The sequence below is a fragment of the Tauraco erythrolophus genome, chromosome Z (genome assembly GCF_009769465.1).
Source record: "Tauraco erythrolophus isolate bTauEry1 chromosome Z, bTauEry1.pri, whole genome shotgun sequence".
In the NCBI taxonomy this organism is placed as follows: Eukaryota; Metazoa; Chordata; class Aves; order Musophagiformes; family Musophagidae; genus Tauraco; species Tauraco erythrolophus.
Window position 1 is genome coordinate 70,281,895 of NC_141496.1, and position 22,942 is coordinate 70,304,836.

The window sequence follows — 22,942 nt, forward strand, 5'->3', positions numbered from 1 at the left end:
GTTGTAGAGTGCACATTTCCCCTGGGACACCTCACTACTGTGTATGACACAGGACCCTCAGTCATAGAGACTAAGTAAGGTTGCCAGTGTCAATCCATATGTTAAAGCTTGTAAAGCTGAATTTGGGGTTAATTTGGGGTTTTTTTTGGCTGTGTTGTTGTTTTGTTGTGGTTTTGGGGTTTTTTGGGTGTTGGTTTTGGGTTTTTTGAGGGGTTTTAAGATTAAAAATAAATCTAAATAGAAGTTCCAATATTTTCTTTATATGCCTGCATGAGTTGTCTAGCGCGTCTCCTGGGTGTGTACTCCTCTTTAGAGACCATCGCCTTTGTGTGCCAGTAGTTTTGTCTTGACCATGAAGCGTGGTGAGGCTGGGGGAGGAGGAAGCTGTTTCTTTTTCATAAACACCTTACGGCAAATACTACAGCTAAAAGATTGGCTCCTTGGCGGATGGTAAAGCCTCTAGTTAAATCCTGGCATTTCTCACTATCAGTTAGCAGAAGTATGGATTGTCTTTCTCAACAGGGAGGCTGGCTTTCAGAGATAAGTTTCTCAGTTAAGTCCTAAGGCAGGGTGACTCTGGGTCCTGCTTACATGGTAATGATAAGCAATGACTCATTGTTAAATTTTGTCTAGGTCAGCACCCCATGTGAAACAAAAATAAAAAGCCAAGTACAAATAATGTCCCAGTGATTTTACATCTGCAGGGGCAAAGTGCTAGAAAAGGTTGGTCTCTGGATGTTGAATTGATACGGTGTAGCAAACTGCTAGTACCTACGCTGGATAGAAGTTGAAAATGAAAACTACTGCTACAGTAGTTTTTCAGTAAGACTATTTTCAGTTCCCCACTTTTTTGTTGTAGATGTTACTTAAGAGACATGACTAGAAAATGCTACAGAAACATTTTACTTTTGCATTGGTTGTGAGAGGAAAGGTAGTTCTTTATTCTCCTCTTTACATAACATGTCTTCCTTTGTTCCAAGCAAGTCTTTGCATGTTTTGGTGGCTTCTTTCATTTTTAGAAAAAGTTAGATATTATATTTTTGCTTTATTGCTGTTGCTTTCTTACAAATATTATTTAAAAAAAAATAAAGTGCTTCTTTATATCAGAACTTGATCGGTAGTCTGGCAAGTTGGTAGTGTAGTCTAGAACTGTTTCCCATGAGAAATTAATAAAACCAAGAAAAAAAACCAGTTAGTAATAAAGTCTGTTCTTTCTGTCTGTCTTGTAGCTACTTACCTTTAGAGATAATTCAGAAATCAGTGTTAGGCTGAAAATTTCTATTTAATTTCTGTTTGAATAAGTAGCTGGTCCCATTAGGCAATAGAGGGCTTTTTTGTGGTGTTAACACAAAAGGATTTTCTTTTAATTGCTGACATTTCCAGATAGTTTGGTTAGGGAATAAGTTTTCCTTTTTTTTTTTTAATATTTTTTCTCTTTTTCTCTACTTTAAGGAAAAAGTTTCTGTGAGAGCAGAGGCAGTGACTTTGGTAGAGGGAATGGCTGAACTAAGTTCCTTGTTCTTCAGCCTTTTCATGACACCTGTGTTAATGTAAAATGACTTGGAATTAGCTAGTAGTAAGTTTGGGTTTTAAAAAAATAAGAGTAAAAAATCGGTATCATAGTTTGAAATCATGATATATTAGTGTTATATGTTGGGAAAGAAGATTATCATTATAAGTGTTAGACGAAACCTTTGGTTTTTTTTTTTTTTTTAAAGTACAGGAAAAGCAAGGACACCCAAAAGTGTGTGATACTTTGATCTTTGATCTTGACATAAACATGTACTATTTTGGGTCTTTGACTGCAGTGACAAGTGATAAAAAGAAAATTACCAATTTTCTTTCCAATTTTGAAAATATTTTTAATGCTGAAAACTAAACACTTAACTGTAGCTCTTACTGTGTGGTGTGTGTTTTGCCTCAGGTTCCCCATCATTGGTACTGCTGATTCAAATCCTTCAAATTTCTCAGAGAGAAGCCCTTTGATGTATGGACTGTTGCAGCTATTGGGGATTTGTAGGTATTACATGTCATGCCGTGCTGCGCAGTACTCTCAACAATCTGCAGTGTGTCTTTATTGCATACATTTATGCAGAACTTTCTCAGGTATTAGCCTATTTCCTACCTGCTTTGCAGATAAGAGCTTTAGGTTTCTGGGTTATAGTACTATCTTTGAAGAGCTTGTGCCTCCAAGTCAGAGTTCTGCTGAAGCTCAGGTTGAAGCATAGCATGAAAAGAAACAATGAGATAAACATACATCAGTAGTCCTCAGAGCCCATCAGTTGCTTGTCTTGTGGCCAGTGAACAGTAAAGTTCTTTACAATGCAGCAGAAATCTGTCAGAAGTCGCATCTGTTCATCTTACCTATTTTTTTTGTTTGTGCTATAGTTGTTGGATCAAGACCTCTGGGAGTATGTGGTGCATATGAGGAGGTATCCAGGCAGGAAATTGTAGTGTATTTTCACACATCTGTATTAATTCGGATGATTAGAGTTGAAGTAGGCTCTGCCCACCATAGACTAGTTTTGTGTGCTTGAACTCCTATATTGCTTTTTACTAGTTAATTTCAAACTCTTTAAGCGTGTGTGAATATTGCCATAGCATCTTAAGATTTGGTAAATGTTTTAACAAGTCCTTGCTGTTTCCCTGGTTTTAAATTACTTACTACTACTCAGTTTGTCTTTTCCCATTTCCTTGTGCTGATTTAACACTGTAGGATAAGACAGTTAAGTAAGATGTTATTGATGCTACAGCCTTTAATTCCCCCCCCCCCCCCCCCCCCCCCCCCCAATCTGTTTTATGTACCAATTAGCTGTTAGTCTATGGTAGTGATCCTGCATAGTCCTTCATACATGGTATTACGGAAGCCCTAAATTCGTTGAGATTCATGTTGTTATTTGTTTTTTCTTATTTCTCGGAATTTCCTTTCTTTCTCTCCCCATACCTTCTGCTTCTGCCTGCAGGTTTGTTTTGTAGTCTTGCATTTATTTTAACATAGTTCAATATTGACTTTAAGATTTTTAATCTTGTCAGATGTTACTGTTAGTTCATATACATTTCGGTTGTAATAGTCTGTTCTTGTCCAGATCAGGCCAGTTTATTGTGAGAAGCAACATTAATGAAATAGCTGTTACTTTGCTGGTCCTGCTCATAAGGCTAATGGGAATTCATTCCCAGACTGCTAGCTTTGTTGAGAGCTAGTTGGCAAGATGAGAATCGTAGAATGGTTAGGATTGGAAGGGACCTCAAAGATCGTCTAGTTCCAACACCCCTGCCATGGGCAGGGACACCCTCCACTACACCAGGTTGCTCAAAGCCTCATCCAGCCTGGCCGTGAACACTTCCAGGGATGGGGCATCTACAACTTCTCTGGGCAAACTGTTCCAGTGCCTCACCGTCCTCTAAGTGAAAAATTTCTTCCTTACATCTAATCTAAATCTCCCCTCTTTCAGTTTAAAGCCATTGCCCCTTGTCCTATCACTACATGCCCTTGTAAAAAGTCCCTCTCCAGCTTTCCTGAAGGCCCCCTTTAGGTACTGGAAAGCTGCTATAAGATCACCCCGGAGCCTTCTCTTCTCCAGGCTGAACAGCCCCAACTCTCTCAGCCTGTCTTCGTAGCAGAAGTGCTCCAGCCCTCTGATCATCTTTGTGCCCCTCCTCTGGATCCGCTCCAGCAGCTCCATGTCCCTCTTGTGTTGGGGACTCCAGAGCTGAATGCAGTACTCCAGGTGGAGTCTCACGAGAGCTGAGGGGCAGAATCACCTCCCTCGACCTGCTGGCCATACTTCTTTTGATGCATCCCAGGATACGGTTGGCTTTCTGGGCTGCCAGAAGAAGTCTGTGTGTTTTGTCTGAATATTGACTGTTGTATGATCAGCATCTGTTGACAGATTGATATTACTTAACAGTGACGTTAGATGATAGCCAGCTGATCTCTTCATAAAGAAACAGATTTATAATTAGTTGGATTTTTTGCATCCAACCCCAGAGCAACTAGCATTATCTACTAGACTTTTTTTTTCCTATCTCAGTGCCGTCGTTTTTGAACTTACCACTTAATTCCCGTGTTGAGGAGAACATCAGACTGCTTAAAATTTTCTGTCAACTGCGAATTTGACTGTTATGATTTTTGCTTACTTATGTAAGTAAACTGGATTTACCTTCCCCACCTCAGCCCCTGAGTCTCTTCAACATTCTCTCCTGTAGCTGGTTTACGTGTTTCTTATAATGTTGGCAAGTTGTTTGACCAAGATAGCTTATTCCAGTGTCAGTTTCCCCATGCTACCTTAGAAAAGAGGTAATTTGTTTTGGTTGCCTTTGTCTCTATGTGCAATTGAACATATGATTAGCACTATATTAGCATGTATGAAATATTTTACTGCTGTATGGAAAGCTAACTTAATTACCATAATTATGGCTTAGCCTTTTGCATCTTTTTTAGATTTGGTAATCCACATTATTATTGCCATCTTTGAGCAAGCCTTGTCCTACATGGAAGTATTTTATTCTCTTTCCCTCCTCTAACGTTATGAAGAATTTAGGCAGTTTTGAGTGGCTTTTTGTCACTATATCTTGTCTGGCTGGTATTTACTTGAGTCTCAAGGTTTCTCCATGCTGAATTTTCTTTCGTTTCTCTTCGTTTATAGTTAGTGCTGACTTCCACGATCACCGTGACATTTACTTATGGCACTTTGCTATGCTGAGAAATGCTGTTGTTTTATAATGGTCTGATTTACCCAGCATTAAAGGTAAGGTAACATTTGTGTACAAGAATACTATTACAATTAAAATCCTCTTTGGAAGATCGTCATGGAGTGCCATTAATTTCTGGTAAATGGTTCAAACTGTTGTCATACTGTGTAGCAGGTGCCCTGCCTTATTTGGCAAGTGAGGTTAGTGTTATAGCAGCATGACTGAAGTAAGCCTTTGGTGACAGAAAATAGGAAGGTTGGGAGCAGCCTTGTTGCTTCCCAGTTTTCCTCTCACTGCATGCAAGGAAACCCAGCAGCATTGTGTTTCTGCGTATATCCCCCTCCTTAGAAGAAGGAAGTTTCACCATGGTCTGTTTCTTTCTCTTTCTTTCAAAGTTGACAGATGCAGATGGCTGATTGAGGTGCAGACTACAGGAGTCCGTTTATGAATAGCTTAATTTCTTCTTTACTGGTACAGTTTTGTTGGTGTTAGCAAAAGCAGAAAGAGGAATGATACTGCTTTGTTTTGTGGTTTTAAAATGTTGTCAATTAAGTATGTTCTAGGACAGATGATGATCAACCTACCCTCTCCTCTCCCCCTACCCCACCTCCAGCTGACTGTCAGCCAGATGAATTGTTCTGACAGAGAGCGGCTAGGTTTTGATACCAGCTTTTGGTTTTGTGATTTTCGATTCTGCCCTCATGTTTACTCTTTTTTAGTCAGTTTGTACATAATTTAAAATAATTTTGCTCTGTGGTGGTACGATTCAATATTTTTTCTTGTGATATCTTTGAAATATGGTAGTATTGACCTAATGAGGAATCTTATTGAAGTTTTAACTCAGCTACTTTGTGAAGTTGTTGTAAAAAACTAAATGTTTCTAGGTTTTTGAATAGTCCTAAAGTAAAATAAATATCTTTAAATATTGTGCTTTATAAGTATGTTAAATCTGGTGTAAAATGAATATACAGGTGGAATAATTGAGCAATTCAAGTATATGCCACGGAAGGCACCTTGGCACAAGTCATACTGTCAGTGACAAAATCAGAGTTGTCTGCATGGGGAATTCTACTGCTGTTATTTTAACAGGAAAACATGGGTTTTTTTTTGAGAGATGTGCTTCTACGTTTTTTATTTTTAAGGAGTACTGCTGATTTATAAAGACAATCTTTTATATTTTAGTTGGACAGGTCTTTGCAGAGTAGTCTTACCTGTTAAGAGGTGGATGTGTATATATGGGGTTTGTTGGAGCTAAACAAAGATTTTGGAGGGGGTGGGAGTGGAAAGTTTGCATGAGTAAGAAATATTTCTACCACTTTTATTTCCCTTGCTTGACTCCTCCATGGTAATTTGAATGTTCTTGCTTTATCTTGCTTTTTTTAGGGTTCACAAAGAGTATGATTACACTCTGAATTCTCATTTCTTGTTTATTAATATCAACTTATTTAATCAACTGCATCCGTTTGTCTTCCACCCATTTTTCTGTCTAACCTAACGATTAATAGGTGAAGCTAAGGTGACTTTTTCTTTTAATCTTGTTGTCTTGACAATTGTGTAATATCCTACTAACTTCTCATTGTAGCCAATCAGATGATGATTCCGGGTCAGCATCAGGTTCTGGATCTGATTCAAGCTCTGGAAGCAGTAGTGACGGAAGCAGCAGCCAGTCAGGCAGCAGTGACTCTGACTCTGGTTCAGAGTCAGGCACTCAGTCAGAATCAGAATCTGACACATCTAGAGAGAAGAAACAAATTCAAGCTAAACTGCCAAAAGTTGATGGATCTGAGGTAAACAAAACATATAAATGAACCCTTTGTCAAGGGAAGAAAATATTTAAAAATAATTTTATGCAGTTAGTTTTAAGAGCACTTTTCATTAAAAAAAAAGAAAAAAAAAGAGGTAATGAAGTGCTTTTAATAAGATTTTAACTTGGTTGGGTTAGTGAATGCATGTGCTTAGCTGTCTTAAACCTTGGGCTAAGTTTCTCATGGGAAAATTCTTGAATTGACGCTTTTAAAATTCTCACATTTGTAAGTATTTTGAGTGAAATGCTTACCTAAATTTTGTCATGCAGAAGCATGCACCTATTTACTGGACCTTATGGAAGACAAAGGCACACATAATGTTGTTATTTCTGAAATTCTGTTTTTTACATTGTTTCTCTAGCAATTTGTTTCCGTGTATCAATAAACGTGTAAATAAATTTAAAGCTTATGTACAGTTGTCTGTCTTTACCAGTCAGTCAGCTAAATTCAGGAAAAAGTGGTGTTTAGAAATCTCTTAAATCTAGTGGGCCAAAAATACCTGCAGTCTTCTGTGTTATATGAACTAAATTGGGGTGGTAGACCATATATATATAGAAGGTAGTCATCTATTATTTACCATAGGAATTGAAGACTGTTAATAATTCTCTGTTACATTTTTGTTCATGTACTTCAGTATTACTGTATGAAACAAAAAATACATCAGCTAAGTGGTCTGAAAGGATTTATCTGGATCAGTTTAAAAATGTACTTTGTAAATGTTTTACCTTAACAATACCAACGCAGCATTTGTTAAATGTGCTGTAGAAATGTCCTGGCAATTATTGTATAAATTCTGTTCTGCAAAAATGTTACTACTTTAGAAAGCTATCAGATATTTATTAGTGTGTGCAGTATTTTGTAGTGAATTTTTTTAACTAAAAAAAATTTAAAGCAGTCTTAATACTGATGCTGCGTAGCAAAAGTTGAATATGTGGTAAACTGGAGACTTTAAGTATGTTTAACTGACTCTTGCATCTCCATTCCTGTTCAGTTTTGGAAGTCTAGTCCAAGTATACTTGCTGTGCAAAGATCAGCAGTACTTAAGAAGCAACAGCAACAACAAAAGGCAGCCTCATCAGACAGTGGTTCAGAAGAGGTGAATAACATAATTTACATTTTTAAAATGTAACTATGCCTGTCTCAATGTCTCATATGTTAGATTAAAATTATGTTGATCTTATATTCTCTAAGTGTGCGTGAAAGTCTGGTTTTAATCTATAAAAGTAACATTCAAGAACTGACGTTTTTATGAAGGAAAGTAAAAAAATCTCTAGTTACTTATTTTCAAGTAAGTTGTGCCAGAATTATAGCAGCCTTCATTATGTGGTATTTTTAGGTAGATGTGTGATATACGGACATAATTTTCAAGCCACACAGCACTGACTTGCGTTGTACTTTTGGCTTCTTGAGTTTCATAAAGACAGTTAAAAATGCTAAAAGATTTTTTCAAATTGTTTTCTGTATAAAGGTAGCTCTTGTGGTTTTCAAAAATTCTGTATGGAATAGAAAACTACATTTTTACAAATTTTGTAACAGTTACTACAAAATAATGTATTTTAAGCATGACACTTGTATTCTAGGTGTTTTAAAACCTAAATGTTGACTTTTTGCAGTAGAAACATTTTTTAAGGACACTAGTGACTATGAAATGGAATTTATAAAGCAGACTTTTTCTCCTTCATTACAAAAACTATGTAGTGTGGTCATTTGGTTGGATTTGTGTTTTTGTCTGGTTTAGCAGCTCATTCAAACTTAAACACAGAACTTAATCACCTATTGTTAAAACATTGATTTTCAGCTCTTAAGTACTCTTTCTGAAAGATGTTTTCCAGGATAAAACTTGATCTAATTCTAAACTTAATCATGATGAGATTGGCTTTAGGAAAATGTAATTTTAAGAGGGTTCTTGTGTTTTCTTCAAGCATAGAGGGAGAAGAAATGTGCTATTCTAAAAATTTCTTGAACTGGTGTTTAAATGTGAGAGAATATGGAAAGTGAGAAGGCTCCTGGGAGTAGGAGGTTTTATTAGGATTTTGACAGAATCTTCATCTTGATTAACTTGGAGCAGCTTAAACCATGACTGTTGTTACATAGGCACAAGGGTTATTTTTGAAGAGAGTTTTTTGTAATGTTCTCTAGAGCGGTGCTGGCATATTTATCCATTTTTTGTATGGATAAATACAAAAACAATAGCAGTCCTTATCTCATTCTGCATTAACAGCCACATTTCGGAGGATAAAGAGAGTAAAACATGAACAATAGGTTTTCAGTCTGAAATTGGGAGCTGATTTATCTTTTTAATGTGAGAAGTACTTCATTCTTTTTGTGATAATGAATTGTGGGGGTTTTTTCCTTCACCTGCAGAACTCATCAAGTAGTGAAGATTCTGCAGATGACTCATCCAGTGAAACCAAGAAGAAAAAACATAAAGAGTAAGATATTTTCATAAGTAATATGACATATTTTTTTTGTCATTGTGACATATGCTTATAATGAATGCTTCATTTATCCAGACTTAAAATACTTAAGTTTGCTTTTTAATTTATCTTGATCTTGCGTTTCCAATTTTGATGAATGTTTTGGAATATTTAAAATAAACTCTTAAAGGAACATTTGTATCCCTAATTTCTGAACAAAAGAGTCTGCAGTATTGTTCAAAAACATGAATCAGTGCTTTTATTTTTAAAATACTTTGTTGCAGTTTATTTTTAAGCTGAAGGTTCCCTCTAAATATTCTTGTAGAAATGGGAAACTACTTAAGTAGGTTGTCTCAACAAATTTAAGTTAGAATCTCTTAGTTAACACCAGATTCTTTTTGGTTTTGTTTTGGTTTGGTTTTTTTTTTTCACTCTGATGTGTTTAAAAGTTAGTATAGTTCTGACAGTAATTAACCTTATTGACTAGCAAAGAATTTTAACTGAAAATAAGCTTCTAAGTGATAGCTCAAAAAGTTTGTGAAAAGGATTATGTGTTTATTGTGGCAGTGAGAGGCAGTGACCTGTGTTTTTTATGAATGGTGTGTAGAAATTGAACTGTGCTGTCATTCCTTTTGCCTCAATTCATGAATCACTTCAGGTTCATGGTTGCCATTATAATATCTTGAAGAAATGGTAGTTAAAAAAAATAGGATGTACACACACGAAAAAAATCCTTAACTATGCAAAATGGTACTTTCCTAGCAATGAGCTGCTATTCAGTCTTGTTAGTTAAGACTTTGATTGCCTCTCATAGCATACTCTGTTAGAGGAAAGATATTTAATTTTAGGAACCTATAACCAGACCACTTAATATATCCAGTGTTTGAATTTTTGTCTTATGGCTCTTCTGAACAAATACATCTGCAGTTGTTATCTGACATGCAGATTGGAGATTTCTCAGTATATAACTTGGTACATGATCAAGCCTTAGAAGATGATGTTTTATCTTTTTTTTTTTGTATTTCCAAATAAATACAGGTCATGGATTTCTGTTGTTATCTTTTAAATTTACTGTTTGCAGAAAAAGTATTTTAATAAGATGTTTCTGTACCATTGGCCATGTGCCGTCTGTACAGTAGACACATACATGTATTTGTCTTCAATGACTGGAACAATGGGAATGTAATTTTCTCCAGTACCCAATGTCCTGGAAGACAGGAAAGAGAGAATAAGACAGATACCAAAGCACCAATTCCTAGGCTTCCTGATTGGAAATTTAAGGAAGATATTCTTTTTCATGAGGTTATTAAGATTAAATTTGGTTGTATAAAGTCCGAGTTTGAAACAAGATACTTTTCATCAATGGCTACGTCTTTCCTTTTGCAAAGTAGATAATCTCAGTTAAGCAGGACTGCTGCTCAGTCACAAGCGTCTTACTCCTATTATCTTGCCTGGTGGTGAAGCACTTGTCTGGGAGCTCAGCGGGAGCTTTTGGGAGCCAATGCCACTCACAGGTTGCTGCAATTCAAGTTTTTCTGGGTATTTCTGAAATACATCTTTTATTTTTTGATACCTGTGTCAAAGTTGCTGATTCTTCACATGGGCCACAGGATCTATAGGCCAATAGATTAGCCAATATGGGACTCTCCAGAATATGACATGACAGGGCTTTATGGTTTGAGCATGCATAGTTCTGATAAACATGTATCTTTCCAATTCGACTTATTAGGTGCTTCAGTTTCTTAATGTCATGTTAACTCATTTCTTCCTGCTGAAATTTATATAGAAATCCAGATATTTGTTTTATTTTGGATTTTAAATCTACCTCTTGATAACAGAAAACGTAGTCCAACTCCCTTTGAGGCCATTGGGCATTTTTCCTTACCTGTTATTCATTGATGACAATTTTCTGTCTCATCAGCTGAAATAACTGTTACGAGGTTTTACTTCTGTGGAGAATGTTGAAATTACAGCAGATAGTCTGTGGATGAATACCTGATCTAAAAAAACCCAACACATTGTAAGTTACTGTTTTGTCTTTCAATATGTACAGTGAAGACTGGCAAATGTCGGGATCAGGGTCAGTATCAGGAACTGGTTCCGATTCTGAATCAGAGGAAGATAGGGAGAAAAGCAGTTGTGAAGAGAGTGAATCTGACTATGAGCCAAAAAACAAGGTCAAAAGCCGGAAACCTCCAAGCAGGTAAGAAGTCATGCATTTGCATACTCTGGTGCTATTTCTAATAAGTAGTTGAGTATTTACTACTACTATACATGTGAATGAAAACATTAATGCATATTAAAAAAAATGAAGTTTTTTTTAAAGCTACATAAGATGTTAATATACTAATCATTTCTAGTGAAGACCTCTTGTCTGCTGTAATTGAAAGTGGAATGACTGAGCATTCGTGAAGTGTGTGTATTCAGAAAACAATACAGAAGATTTATAGTTATGTTGAAACATCATTGTTGTGTCATATCTTACTGTCTTCAAGAATTAAGCCAAAAAGTGGGAAAAAGAGTGCAGCACCGAAGAAGAGGCAACTTGATTCATCAGAGGACGAGGAGGAGGAAGAGGATGATGATGATGATTATGATAAGAGAGGGTCTCGTCGCCAGGCAACAGTCAACATTAGTTACAAAGAAGCTGAAGAAACCAAGACAGATTCTGATGATTTGCTGGAAGTTTGTGGAGAAGATGTCCCACAAACTGAAGAAGATGAATTTGAAACTATAGAGAAGTTCATGGATAGTCGAGTTGGTCGAAAAGGAGGTATTTTTCTTTTGTCCATATTCTTAAGATTCTGGAGTGTGTTGTGGTGCAACCTCAGCAAATGTCGTCAGCTGTAGGTCACCTGTGAGGTTTATAAGCAGCAATAATTCTAAAGTTACCAAAAAATCATCTTGTTTTGTCTTTCATATTCATAAGGATGTTCCTTTTCAAAATTCCCTCTAAGTGTTGCAAAGTAAAATGTAGAAGAATTGTGTCCCTAAGTAGAAAATAAAAATGAAGTGGAAGATTGCTCTGTATTGCATAAATGCATACTATATTGTTACACCACTGTTTGTACAGTTTAGTGATACTTGATCAGTGTAAATTATATATAGTGGAGAGGAAAAAGTGGACTAGATAGAAGAGCTGACTGGTAACCTGAACCCTGAAAGACAGCATTGGCAAGGCTGAACCACTGAGGTTATGATTTCAGTTATTGTTGTACAGATTGTCTCAATGCAGAGTGTAATGTGTGGAATGACTACAAAACACATCTAAAATTTCAGTGGTAGGCATGTTGTATTTCCAGCAATAATGGGATGCAGTATCTAGCAGTTCTGCTTATGTGTTTGAGTCTGCAAATTAGGATTCTAATTATAAAAACAAACACAAAAAAAAACCAGCCTCTTGCGCTTCAGAGCTGCCGTTCTCTATTAGTTATTACCCGATCTCTGAAGTTTCTGACCTGTCTTCGAACTTGCACTCTTCTTCCCCATAACTTTCTTCTCTCGTGCTGTCCCAAATTCTCGTGTAACCTCTAAAGCTTCTTATATTCTTCCTGCTCAGATGATGTTACGGCTCCTGCTGTTGTCATGGTTTAACCCAGCCAGCAACTAACGGTCACACAGCTGCTTGCTTACCCACCCCTGCCCCCAGGAAATGGAAAAGAGAATTAAAGGGGAAAAGGGAAGGAGACTCGTGGGTTGAGATAAAAACAATTTAATAATTATAATAATAACAACAATAATAAAATTAGTAACTATAAAATAAAAATATATGGATATCTATACATTGATAATATATACGGACAAGTGATGTGCAGTATAATTGCTCATCACCTGGTGACTAACATCTGTCCTGTCCCAGCAAGCAATCCCAAAACAGTCAAGTCCCAACACCGCAATCCCAGACGAGTGAGAGGCCCAAAAAGAAAGCAAGAGAGAGAGAGAGAGAACTCTTAGAGACCAAGAGTCCAAGAGAGAGTCCTCGGAAGATAATTGCAATCTTCCTGGTCAACCCTCACCAGTATACTGGGCATGATGTTGCATGATATGGAATACTCCATTGGCCAATTTGGCCCTCAATCCTAAGTCTAAATTCAAATCATAAGGGGAGTTTTGGGCCCTTTGTCCCAACTATGCTCCCTTCCCAGCCTGTTGTGCTTCTGCACACTGGCAAAACATGAGAAGCTGAAAGATCCTTGTTGTCTCAGTACCAACTGTAGACATCAGTGCACTATCAGCATTCTTCTCATAACAAATCCCAGACTAAATCCAAAACACAGAGCTCTTCTAGCTGCTGAAAAGAAAAAACTGACTCTGTCCCAGCCGAAACCAGGACAGCTGTCTTTTGCTGTTGCCACTCCCTGTTGCTTTATCTGGCACCTGCAGTTTGCTGGGCTTACTTCCTTACTTGGCAGTCCTCAGAGAAATGAGCCTGTTTCCTGCTGCTAGTAGGCTTCAGCTGTGATACAGACTATACTTAATTAAAAAATTTCCCAGGTAAGATAACAAAGGCAGAAAAAGTAGTAAAACACATTTAGGAAGAAATAGATTTGTAGTATCCCTACTGGTAGGTTATTGATGTCTTCAGGCTGACCAAGCATAATGTCAGATGTCTTATGAATGCTCAGAGATGAGAGTAATATAACAGAGAAGACGACAAGCAGCATTAGTGGTGTGTTCCCTGGTGATCCCTTTGAAAACTAGGAACGCAATGAAAATTCTCATGGGAAAAGATAAGATATTGTAGATTAGGTGCACAAGTTTTGGTTGCTTTTTTGATTCTCCTTTGAGTACTTGTGCATGTGTTGACATATGTATATCATAATTGTTCAAGTGAGAGTAATAGAATCATAGAATCATAGAATGGTTAGGGGTGAAAGGGACCTTAGACCATCTAGTTCCAACCCCCCTGCCATGGGCAGAGAAATCCTCCACTACACCAGGTTGCCCAAAGCCTCATCTAACCTGGCCTTGAACACTTCCAGGGATGGGGCATCCACAACCACTCTGGGCAACCTGTTCCAGTGCCTCACCACCCTCAATGTAAAGAATTTCTTTCTTATATCTAATTAAAATCTCTCCTCTTTCAGTTGAAATCCATTGCCCCTTGTCCTATCACTACATGCCCTTGTAAAAAGTCCCTCTCCAGCTTTCCTGAAGGCCCCCTTTAGGTACTGGAAAGCTGCTATAAGATCACCCCGGAGCCTTCTCTTCTCCAGGCTGAACTCTCTCAGCCTGTCTTCATAGCAGAGGAGCTCCAGCCCTTGAATTGTCTTCGTGGCCCTCCTCTGGACTCGCTCCAGTAGCTCCATGTCCTTCTGATGTTGGGGACTCTAGAGCTGAACACAGTATTCCAGGTGGAGTCTCACGAGAGCTGAGTAGAGGGGCAGAATTACTTCCCTCGACCTGCTGGCCACGCTTCTTTGGATACAGCCCAGGATACGATTTGCTTGCTGGGCTGCCAGTGCACATTGCCGGCTCATGTTGAGCTTCTCATCCACCAGCACGCCCAAGTCCTTTTTCTCCGTGCTGCTCTCGATCCATTCTCCGCCCAGCCTGTACCTGTGCTTGGGATTGCCCAACCCACATGCAGGACCTTGCACTTGGCCTTGTTGAACTTCATGAGGTTCTCACAGGCCCACCTCTCCAGCCTGTCAAGGTCCCTCTGGATGGCATCCCTTCCCTCCAGTGTGTCCACAGCACCTCACAACTTGGTGTCATCTGCAAACTTGCTGAGGGTGCACTCGATCCCACTGTCCATGTCACCAACAAAGATGTTAAATAGCACTGACCCCTGAGGGGCACCACTCGTCACAGGCCTCCACATGGACATTGAACTGTTGACTACCACTCTTTGAGTGCGACCATCCAGCCAATTCCTCATCCACCGAGCGGTCCATCCATCAAAACCATGTCTTTCCAGTTTAGAGACAAAGATGTCGTGTGGGACAGTATCAAATGCTTTGGATAAGTCCAAGTAGATGATGTCAGTTGCTCTTCCCCTATCCATCAATGCTGTAACCTCATCGTAGAAGGCCACCAAATTAGTCAGGTAGGATTTGCCCTTAGTGAAGCCGTGTTGGCTGTCACCAGTCACCTTTTTATTTTCTATGTGCCTTAGCATAGACGCCAGGAGGATCTGCTCCATGAATTTGCCAGGCACAGGGGTGAAACTGACTGGCCTGTAGTTCCCTGGGTCTTTTTTTTTCCCCTTTTTAAAGATGGGGGCTATGTTTCCCCTTTTCCCGTCATTGGGAACTTCACCAGATTGCCATGACTTCTGAAATATGATGGATAGTGGCTTAGCAACTTCATCTGCCAGTTCCCTCAGGACCTGCAGATGCACCTCATCAAGTCCCATGGACTTGTCCACCTTCAGGTTCTTAAGATGGTCTTGAACCTGATCTTCTCCTACAGTGGGTGGTTCTTCATTCTCCCAGTCCCTGCCTTTGCCTTCTGTGACCTGGGCTGTGCAGCTGGAGCTCTTGCCAGTGAAGACTGAGGCAAAGAAGTCATTGAGAACCTCAGCCTTCTCCATATCCCGGCTAGCCAGGTCCCCCGTTTCCTTCTGGAGAGGGCCAACATTTTCCCTAGTTCTCTTTTTATCACTGACATATCTATAGAAGTTTTTCTTGTTGCCCTTAATGAGAGCTGTAGAGAGACATGAGAGTTGTAGATACTAGTCATGTATACGCTTATCTAAAAATATCACTAGTTGATTTCTACACTGCATTTCTTACTGGTTAACTTACGACAATGCATATGATATGGTTTCTTTCTCAGCCACGGGTGCTGCAACCACCATCTATGCAGTTGAGGCAGATGGTGACCCAAATGCTGCATTTGAAAAGTCAAAGGAGCCAGGAGAAATACAGTATCTTATTAAATGGAAAGGTTGGTCACACATCCATAACACATGGGAAACTGAGGAAACACTGAAACAACAAAATGTTAAAGGAATGAAGAAACTGGACAACTACAAGAAAAAGGATCAAGAAACAAAACGATGGTGAATATTTTTATGTAAACTTCCACAATATTTATTTTGTAACCATGTAGATGTTCTTTTGTGTTTCTGAGACGTGTTTAATCTCAAGTGTCTGTGCAACAGGAAGACAAAAACTTTAAAAGTTGAAGCCTCACACAAGATGAGTAGTGTTTAAATAATAAATTGTACCTTTTTCTAATTTTGTTGTTACACTTTGATCAGAGTTGTTTGGGAATCACTGCAGAGATTAATATTTTCTTTGTTGCGTTAGCCATTTCGGGTTACTTTGAAGAATTCAATTTTCTTGGCTCAAACCTGAGGTTCGAGCCTGAGAACAAAAACCTGAAGAAATCCATACATTTCAAAGTCACCTTTTTGGTGTTCAGTTTTATTAGTATGTTTAATATAATCCATGAATACTGGGATTTTTAATGTTAAAATTTAAATGTAATCATAAGATGGATTCTTAATGGAGTGAACCACCTTGAATACTGTTCCATGAAAATACCCTGTAAAGTATACTACTTATTGTTGAGGACAGGTATTCTAAATTAGCTGCATGACTAGTACCACCTGTAGCTGTAGTATTTGTGTCTCTTGATAAGCATTCTCAGTCATTAATGAAGAGGCATCTAGGCCAGATGCAACAATTTTGTAGTAGGAATTTCTAAGTTGTCCCTTTAAAGAAGCTCTCTAAGCATCATTCCTGTGGTACTTAGATTCAGAGCTTTAGAGCTGCAAAATTTTCTTAGTTTTAGAACTATACAGTGTGATAAGTGTTGTAAATTAATTCCCATTACAGGCTGAAAAATGCTTCTCCAGAAGATGTGGAATATTACAACTGCCAGCAGGAGCTTACAGATGATCTACATAAACAGTATCAGATAGTGGAAAGAATAATTGGTATGTTACAAACTTGCAGACAGAACACAGTCGTGAGAATTCTGTATGTTCACTGCTTGTATGCTGCATTTGTAGGTAATCCAAAACAAAACTTCAGGTAATGAGAAAAGTTGCCATACTGTCTGTGCTATGAAGCTAGCCTATGTTGTCTTATTACCTAAAATGTTTTTTTTTCATAAGATACAGAGGTAAAATGCTAATGGGGTATCTCTGGTGTATTTCTGCAGCTCATTCAAATCAGAAATCAGCAGCTGGTTATCCAGACTACTATTGCAAATGGCAAGGTCTGCCTTATTCAGAATGTAGTTGGGAAGATGGTGCTCTCATTGCCAAAAAGTTTCAGGCACGTATTGATGAGTACTTTAGCAGAAATCAATCCAAGACCACTCCCTTTAAGGATTGCAAGGTATGTAATTTGCAATGGGTTTATAATCAGTTGTACTGGATCTGGATGGGATGGAGTTAATTTTCTTCATAGCAGCCTGTATGATCCATGTTTCAGATTTGTGAACTGAACAGTGATAACACACTACTTGGCTGTTCAACAGCACTTGCACAGTGTCAAGGTGTTGTGGTTTGGTGCAGCCAGCAACTAAGCACCACACAGCTGCTCACTCAACTCCTCTGACCTCTAGTAGGATGGGGAGGAGAAAATACAGTGAAAGGCTCGTGAGTCGAGAGAAGGACAGGGAGGGATTACTCGCCAATTGTGATCACAGGCAAAACAGACTCGGGGAAAAAAATCAATTTAATTTGTGTCCTGGTTTCAGCTGGGACAGTTACCTCTTCTTTTTAGCAGCTAGAAGAGCTCTGTGTTTCCGTTTTAGTCTGAGACTTGTTCTGAGAAGAATGCTGACAGTGTACTGATGTTTGTAGTTGGCACTGAGGTCTCAAGCACTTTTCAGCTTGCTGTGTTCTTGCCAGTGTGCAGGAGCAGTTCTTGCCAGTGTGCAGGAGCATAACAGGATAGGGGGGAGCATAGCTGGGACGGAGGATCCATGACTCTCCTTATCGTTTGTACTTAGGATTGAGGGCCAAATTGGCCAATTAGTATTCCATATCATGCAGCGTCATGCCCCAGTATAAAAATGAAGGTCAGCTGGAAAGAAGGGCTTTTGTTCTTCCCGGACTCTCACTTCAGCACTCTCAGAGTGCTCTCTCTGTTTCTCTCTCTATTTTCGGGCCTCTCACTTGTCCAGAATTGCAGTGTCGGGAGGTACCTGTTTTGGGATTGTTAGTCTGTGACAGGACAGGCCTTGGTCAAGGGGTGGTGAGAAATTACACTGTGCATCACTTGTTTGTATATATTTATCATTGTGCACATATATATTCATATATTAGTAGTAGTAGTGTTAAATTGTTCTTGTATCAACCCACGCGTCTCTTTCCCTTTTCCCCTTTAGTTCTCTTACCCATCCCCTGGCGGTGGGGGAAGGTAAGCGAGCGGCTCATGTGCAGTTTAGTTGCCTGGCCAGCCTAAACCATAACAATTTTGTACCAATCAAATCAGAGTAAGATAATAAGAAATAAAACGAAATCTTAAGAACACCTTCCCCCACCCTTCCCTTCTCCCCAGGTTCAACTTTTCTCTCGATTTCTCTAACTCTTCCCCTGCAGTGGCACAGGGGGACAGAGGAATGGGAGTTGTGGTCAGTTCATCACATGTTTCTGCTGTTTCTTCCTCCTCAGGGGCACTCTTCCTCACACTCTTGCCCTGCTCCAGCATGGGATCCCTCCCATTGGAGATAGTCCTCCATGAACTTACCTGACATGAATCCTTCCCACAGGCTGCAGTTCTTCACGAACTGCTGCAGTGTGGGTCCCACCCATGGGGTGCAGTCCTTCACCAAAAGACTGCTCCAGTGCAGGTTTCCCACAGAGTCACGGTCACCTTCAGGCACAGCCATCTACTCCAGCATGGGATTGTCCACAGGCTGCAGGTGGATCTCTACTCCACTGTTAACCTCCATGGGCTGCAAGGGGACATCTTGTCTCACCACAGGCTGCAGGGGAATCTCAGCTCCAGCACTCCTCCTCCCTCTCCTTCCCTGACTTTAGTGTCTTCGTAGTTGTTTCTCCAACATCCCACTCCTCTCTCCTCATTGCTGTGCCAGGCCTGACCAGCCTGACGAAGCTTGGTGGCCCCAGTCACAGACAGCTGCCTACATGGGCACCTGGGGTGATGCCTTTGCCTCTCCACTGCAGGTTTTGCCAGCAGTGGGTTTTTTTTTTTCTTCCCTTAAATGTATCACATCACACAGGTGATACCACTGTTGCTGATTTGCTCAGCCTTGGCCAGAGCTGAGTTAGACTTGGAGCCAGGGAAGCTTCTAGCAGCTTCTCATAGGAGCCACCCCTGTAACCCCTCCCTCACTACCAAAACACTACTACACAAACCCAATACTCAGGGCTGCCTTTGTTTCTTGCTGTGCTGTGCCCACCATGAGTAGACTGGGACTTGGCAAAGGGCTGGGAGGGAACACAGCCAGTATAGCTGACCACAAGTCACCAAAGAAGTATTTCGTGCTATGTAATGTCATGCTCAGCAATAAAACTGGGTGGGCTGAGCAGGGAGTATAAAGGTGGCTGTTGCTTGGAGACTTGCTGGTGAGTTAATATGTGACTCTCTTTCAGTCACTTGTGGGTTTTTTTTTGGTTGTAGGTTTTGCTTTGGTTGTTTTTTTCCCTTCACCCAGTGAATTCTTTATTTTGACCCACAAGTTTTCCTCACTTTCACCCTTTCAGTTCTCTCCCTTGTCCTGCTAGTGTGGTAGTGAGTAAGGAACTCAGTGGCAGCTTAGCGGCTGGCCAGGTTCAAACCACCACATCAGTTGTGATATTAAAAATCTTGTATGAATCCAGAGATAAGGTAGATATAATGAAATATTTTTGAAGGTTTTTCAGAATAATAATAATGATATATAGTAATATATATGGAAAATATCACTACTAAGTAACTTTTTGTAGATACCAGTCCCCTGTGTTTTTACTGATGTTCAAAGATAGGCTTGCTTAGTTTCGTAGTTTATTTTAAAAGTAAACTTTGAGTGGGTTAATATCACTCCCATTGTGAAATTTAGAGTAGCAATCAAACTAATTTCAGCTTGCAAATTGCTTGATCTTTTGGCCTAGTTTTCATCAATGGATAAAGACTAGACTTGGTGACCCAGTAGATCCCTACTTGCTTTTTTTTCTAGAGGAAGACATTTTCGTAACTTCAGTCAGTAGTAGGACTGATGAGTGATTTGCTTTTGACAGGTTCTAAAACAGAGGCCAAGGTTTGTTGCACTAAAGAAGCAACCATCTTATATTGGAGGACACGAAAGTTTAGAGTTAAGAGATTATCAGTTAAATGGACTGAATTGGCTTGCTCATTCATGGTGCAAGTAAGTATAGTCTGAAATGAGTTTTTCCATTTGTGAATTGTAAGCATTTGTAAAACTTTGAAGTTGATTTTTCTGTATTTTTTTTGAGGTGGAAGATTTCATACAGTAAGCTTAAAGTAGGGATCTGAGGGGAGTGATTTTGCTCTAAGTAATACCAAAGCTTATCATTCCATGGCTGTTCTCAAAAAACAGCCAAGCTCTGTTGTTGCTTTGCTTTTAATGACGTATGGGGGTGTCATATTTTTAAAAAACAAACAAACCTAACACAGTGAAACCAGAAAACCCAAAGCAAACTCTTCTGAAATGTCAACATTAGTGTTATGCTTTTAAAGTTAGACTCATGATGAATACATGAAAACTCTTTGTTAATTTTGTTAATTTAATTCAAGTGTTGAGGGAGGGGGTTTGGAAATCATTTTTATTGAAAAACAATGGAAATAAACTTCTTCAAGATGTATAGTTACAAAATCTTGAAAACATGTATGAGTGGGTTTTATGCTCAAAAGGTAATTTCTACTTGTCTAATCTGTCCCCCTCACTACACTCCCCTCATTTTTTTTTTTTTTTAGAGGGAATAGCTGTATTCTTGCGGATGAAATGGGTCTGGGTAAAACAATTCAAACAATTTCTTTTCTGAACTACCTGTTTCACGAACATCAGTTATATGGGCCTTTCTTGCTGGTCGTGCCACTTTCTACCTTGACATCTTGGCAAAGAGAGATTCAAACTTGGGCTCGTCAGATGAATGCTGTAGTTTATTTAGGTGATATAACTAGCAGAAATATGGTGAGTATTTCTCTTTATCATTTGAAAGGCTCATAAATAAACAAGACTTACTTCATATTCCTGTCCTTTGTTAATCTCCAATATTTTAGTTAGGACTGAGCAAATACTTACTGAAACAGTATGTGTTTAAGATGCAAATGTTAAGCTTAGATTTTGATCTGATATACATGTGTGTGAAAGATTTCCTTCTTGCTTAATGGTGAATAGGATTAAGAATTTAGTCTTGCATTTGAACACAAACTGTCTTCTGTCATATGATTATTTAGGTGGATATCGTAAAAATAAATATGTAAGCAAGCCAGTCATGATCTCAATATATTTCCTGAAAGGTTGTTGGTTTGTTTTCTTAATATGTTTTCTAAATGTTAGTAATCTTACCCAGTAAAGTAAAAAATGTTTTGTAGATATTCTTTACTGTTTATTCAGAAGTTTAAACAAAATATTTTTGGAGTGCTTGGATTGGAAGTCAATCTTGTGTATATTACTATGTTGTGCTTCTGCTTTATGATCATATTACTGTATGTCATTAAACGTGTACATTGCTGCAGTACTTAAATTCATCCCAGTAAACAAGGTCTTTTTTCTCTAGCTTATAGTTCACTTAATTCTTTTTGTAGATTAGAACTCATGAATGGATGCATCCACAGACCAAACGATTAAAATTTAACATACTTCTAACAACATATGAAATTTTGCTGAAGGATAAGGTAATCATACTTCTTCAGGGAGTTAAAAATGATTTCTCCAGTATAGAACTCTCTTTAGACTTGCATGTGTTTGAGTTGTGGTGATGAAATTTATAGAGTGTGATAGCATTTGCTTTTGAAAGTATGACAGTGTGTGGCTTAGGTTTTGGGGTTCTTTTTTTGTATGTGGTATATTTAAGCACTTTTAGATTTTGTGTACGTGTGGTCATGCTTTCAGCCTTCTGTTTCATTAACACTTTTTCTGCAGTTTGCTTGGGATTCTTGTTACTGTAATCTCCTCCGATCTTCAAAAGCTCTACTTCTTTGCAGACCATCATCAAGGAACTGAAAAAGAACCCAACTCCTATCCCCAAACATGATACAGAACTCTGAAATCACATATAGGGTTTTTTTTGTTAATGTGCATACTGCAGAATGTGTACATGTATTAATACTATCTCCATTGTGGTAGCACACAGTTAATTTAATGCTTCTAACAGTATGGAAATTTTTATAGATGGTCAAGAAGCAGAACGTTTTTACTTCATTTGTTTGTACATGCTGGGAAGAAGATGTTGATAGTAATTTTTTTTCTGTGATGTAAAAATTAATGTGCGTCAGACACGGCCTTTTTTTTGCTTTTAAACTTAATTCATACTTTTTTGGGATGGTTGCATAGCCTTTCATTGAATCTGGCAAGTGTAAAAGCCATAATTAGTACTAAAAACATATAGCTGTCCATATTTTATTAAAATAAACCAAAAAGTGATGGTGTTCATAGCTTTATTATAAAATGTGGGAAATTACACAATGTGTTTATTTGTATAATGTTCCCCCTTCCTCCATTTCTTTAAGTCATTCCTTGGCGGTCTGAATTGGGCATTCATAGGAGTTGACGAAGCTCATCGTTTAAAAAATGACGACTCTCTTCTCTACAAGACTTTAATAGACTTTAAGTCTAACCATCGTCTTCTTATTACTGGAACCCCTCTGCAGAACTCCCTCAAAGAGCTTTGGTCTTTGTTGCACTTCATCATGCCAGAAAAGTAAGGAAGAGTTTTACATGATTCTTTCAGCATTGTTTTAGTCAAGTTTCTTATTGGGAAGTAGTGTAGTGATTTGAAAATTAATGGAGGTAGAGAATCATACTGAAAGATAATTTAAATATTCTGTGTGAAGTAGATGCATAGATCTTTTCATGCTGCTCCTGATAAGTGACGCCGGTAGCAGTTGTCACCTTTTCCCATTTTAGCAAAATCCACAAAAATGACGGATTGATAAG

General features: G+C 38.5%; 1 protein-coding gene across 2 annotated transcripts in view; it reads left to right on the forward strand.

Annotated features, from left to right (window-relative positions):
* CHD1 (chromodomain helicase DNA binding protein 1) overlaps positions 1–22,942 on the forward strand; it is a 59,150-nt gene that overhangs the window by 12,391 nt on the left and 23,817 nt on the right. For both annotated transcript variants that reach the window (XM_009991467.2, XM_086629956.1), the window contains exons 3-14: positions 6,275–6,479; positions 7,489–7,593; positions 8,862–8,929; positions 10,968–11,117; positions 11,410–11,687; positions 15,695–15,920; positions 16,702–16,802; positions 17,030–17,208; positions 20,061–20,188; positions 20,758–20,974; positions 21,592–21,681; positions 22,516–22,706. In XM_009991467.2, coding sequence (XP_009989769.1) covers positions 6,275–6,479; positions 7,489–7,593; positions 8,862–8,929; positions 10,968–11,117; positions 11,410–11,687; positions 15,695–15,920; positions 16,702–16,802; positions 17,030–17,208; positions 20,061–20,188; positions 20,758–20,974; positions 21,592–21,681; positions 22,516–22,706 — 1,938 coding nt within the window. The remainder of the gene's footprint in view (positions 1–6,274; positions 6,480–7,488; positions 7,594–8,861; positions 8,930–10,967; positions 11,118–11,409; positions 11,688–15,694; positions 15,921–16,701; positions 16,803–17,029; positions 17,209–20,060; positions 20,189–20,757; positions 20,975–21,591; positions 21,682–22,515; positions 22,707–22,942) is intronic.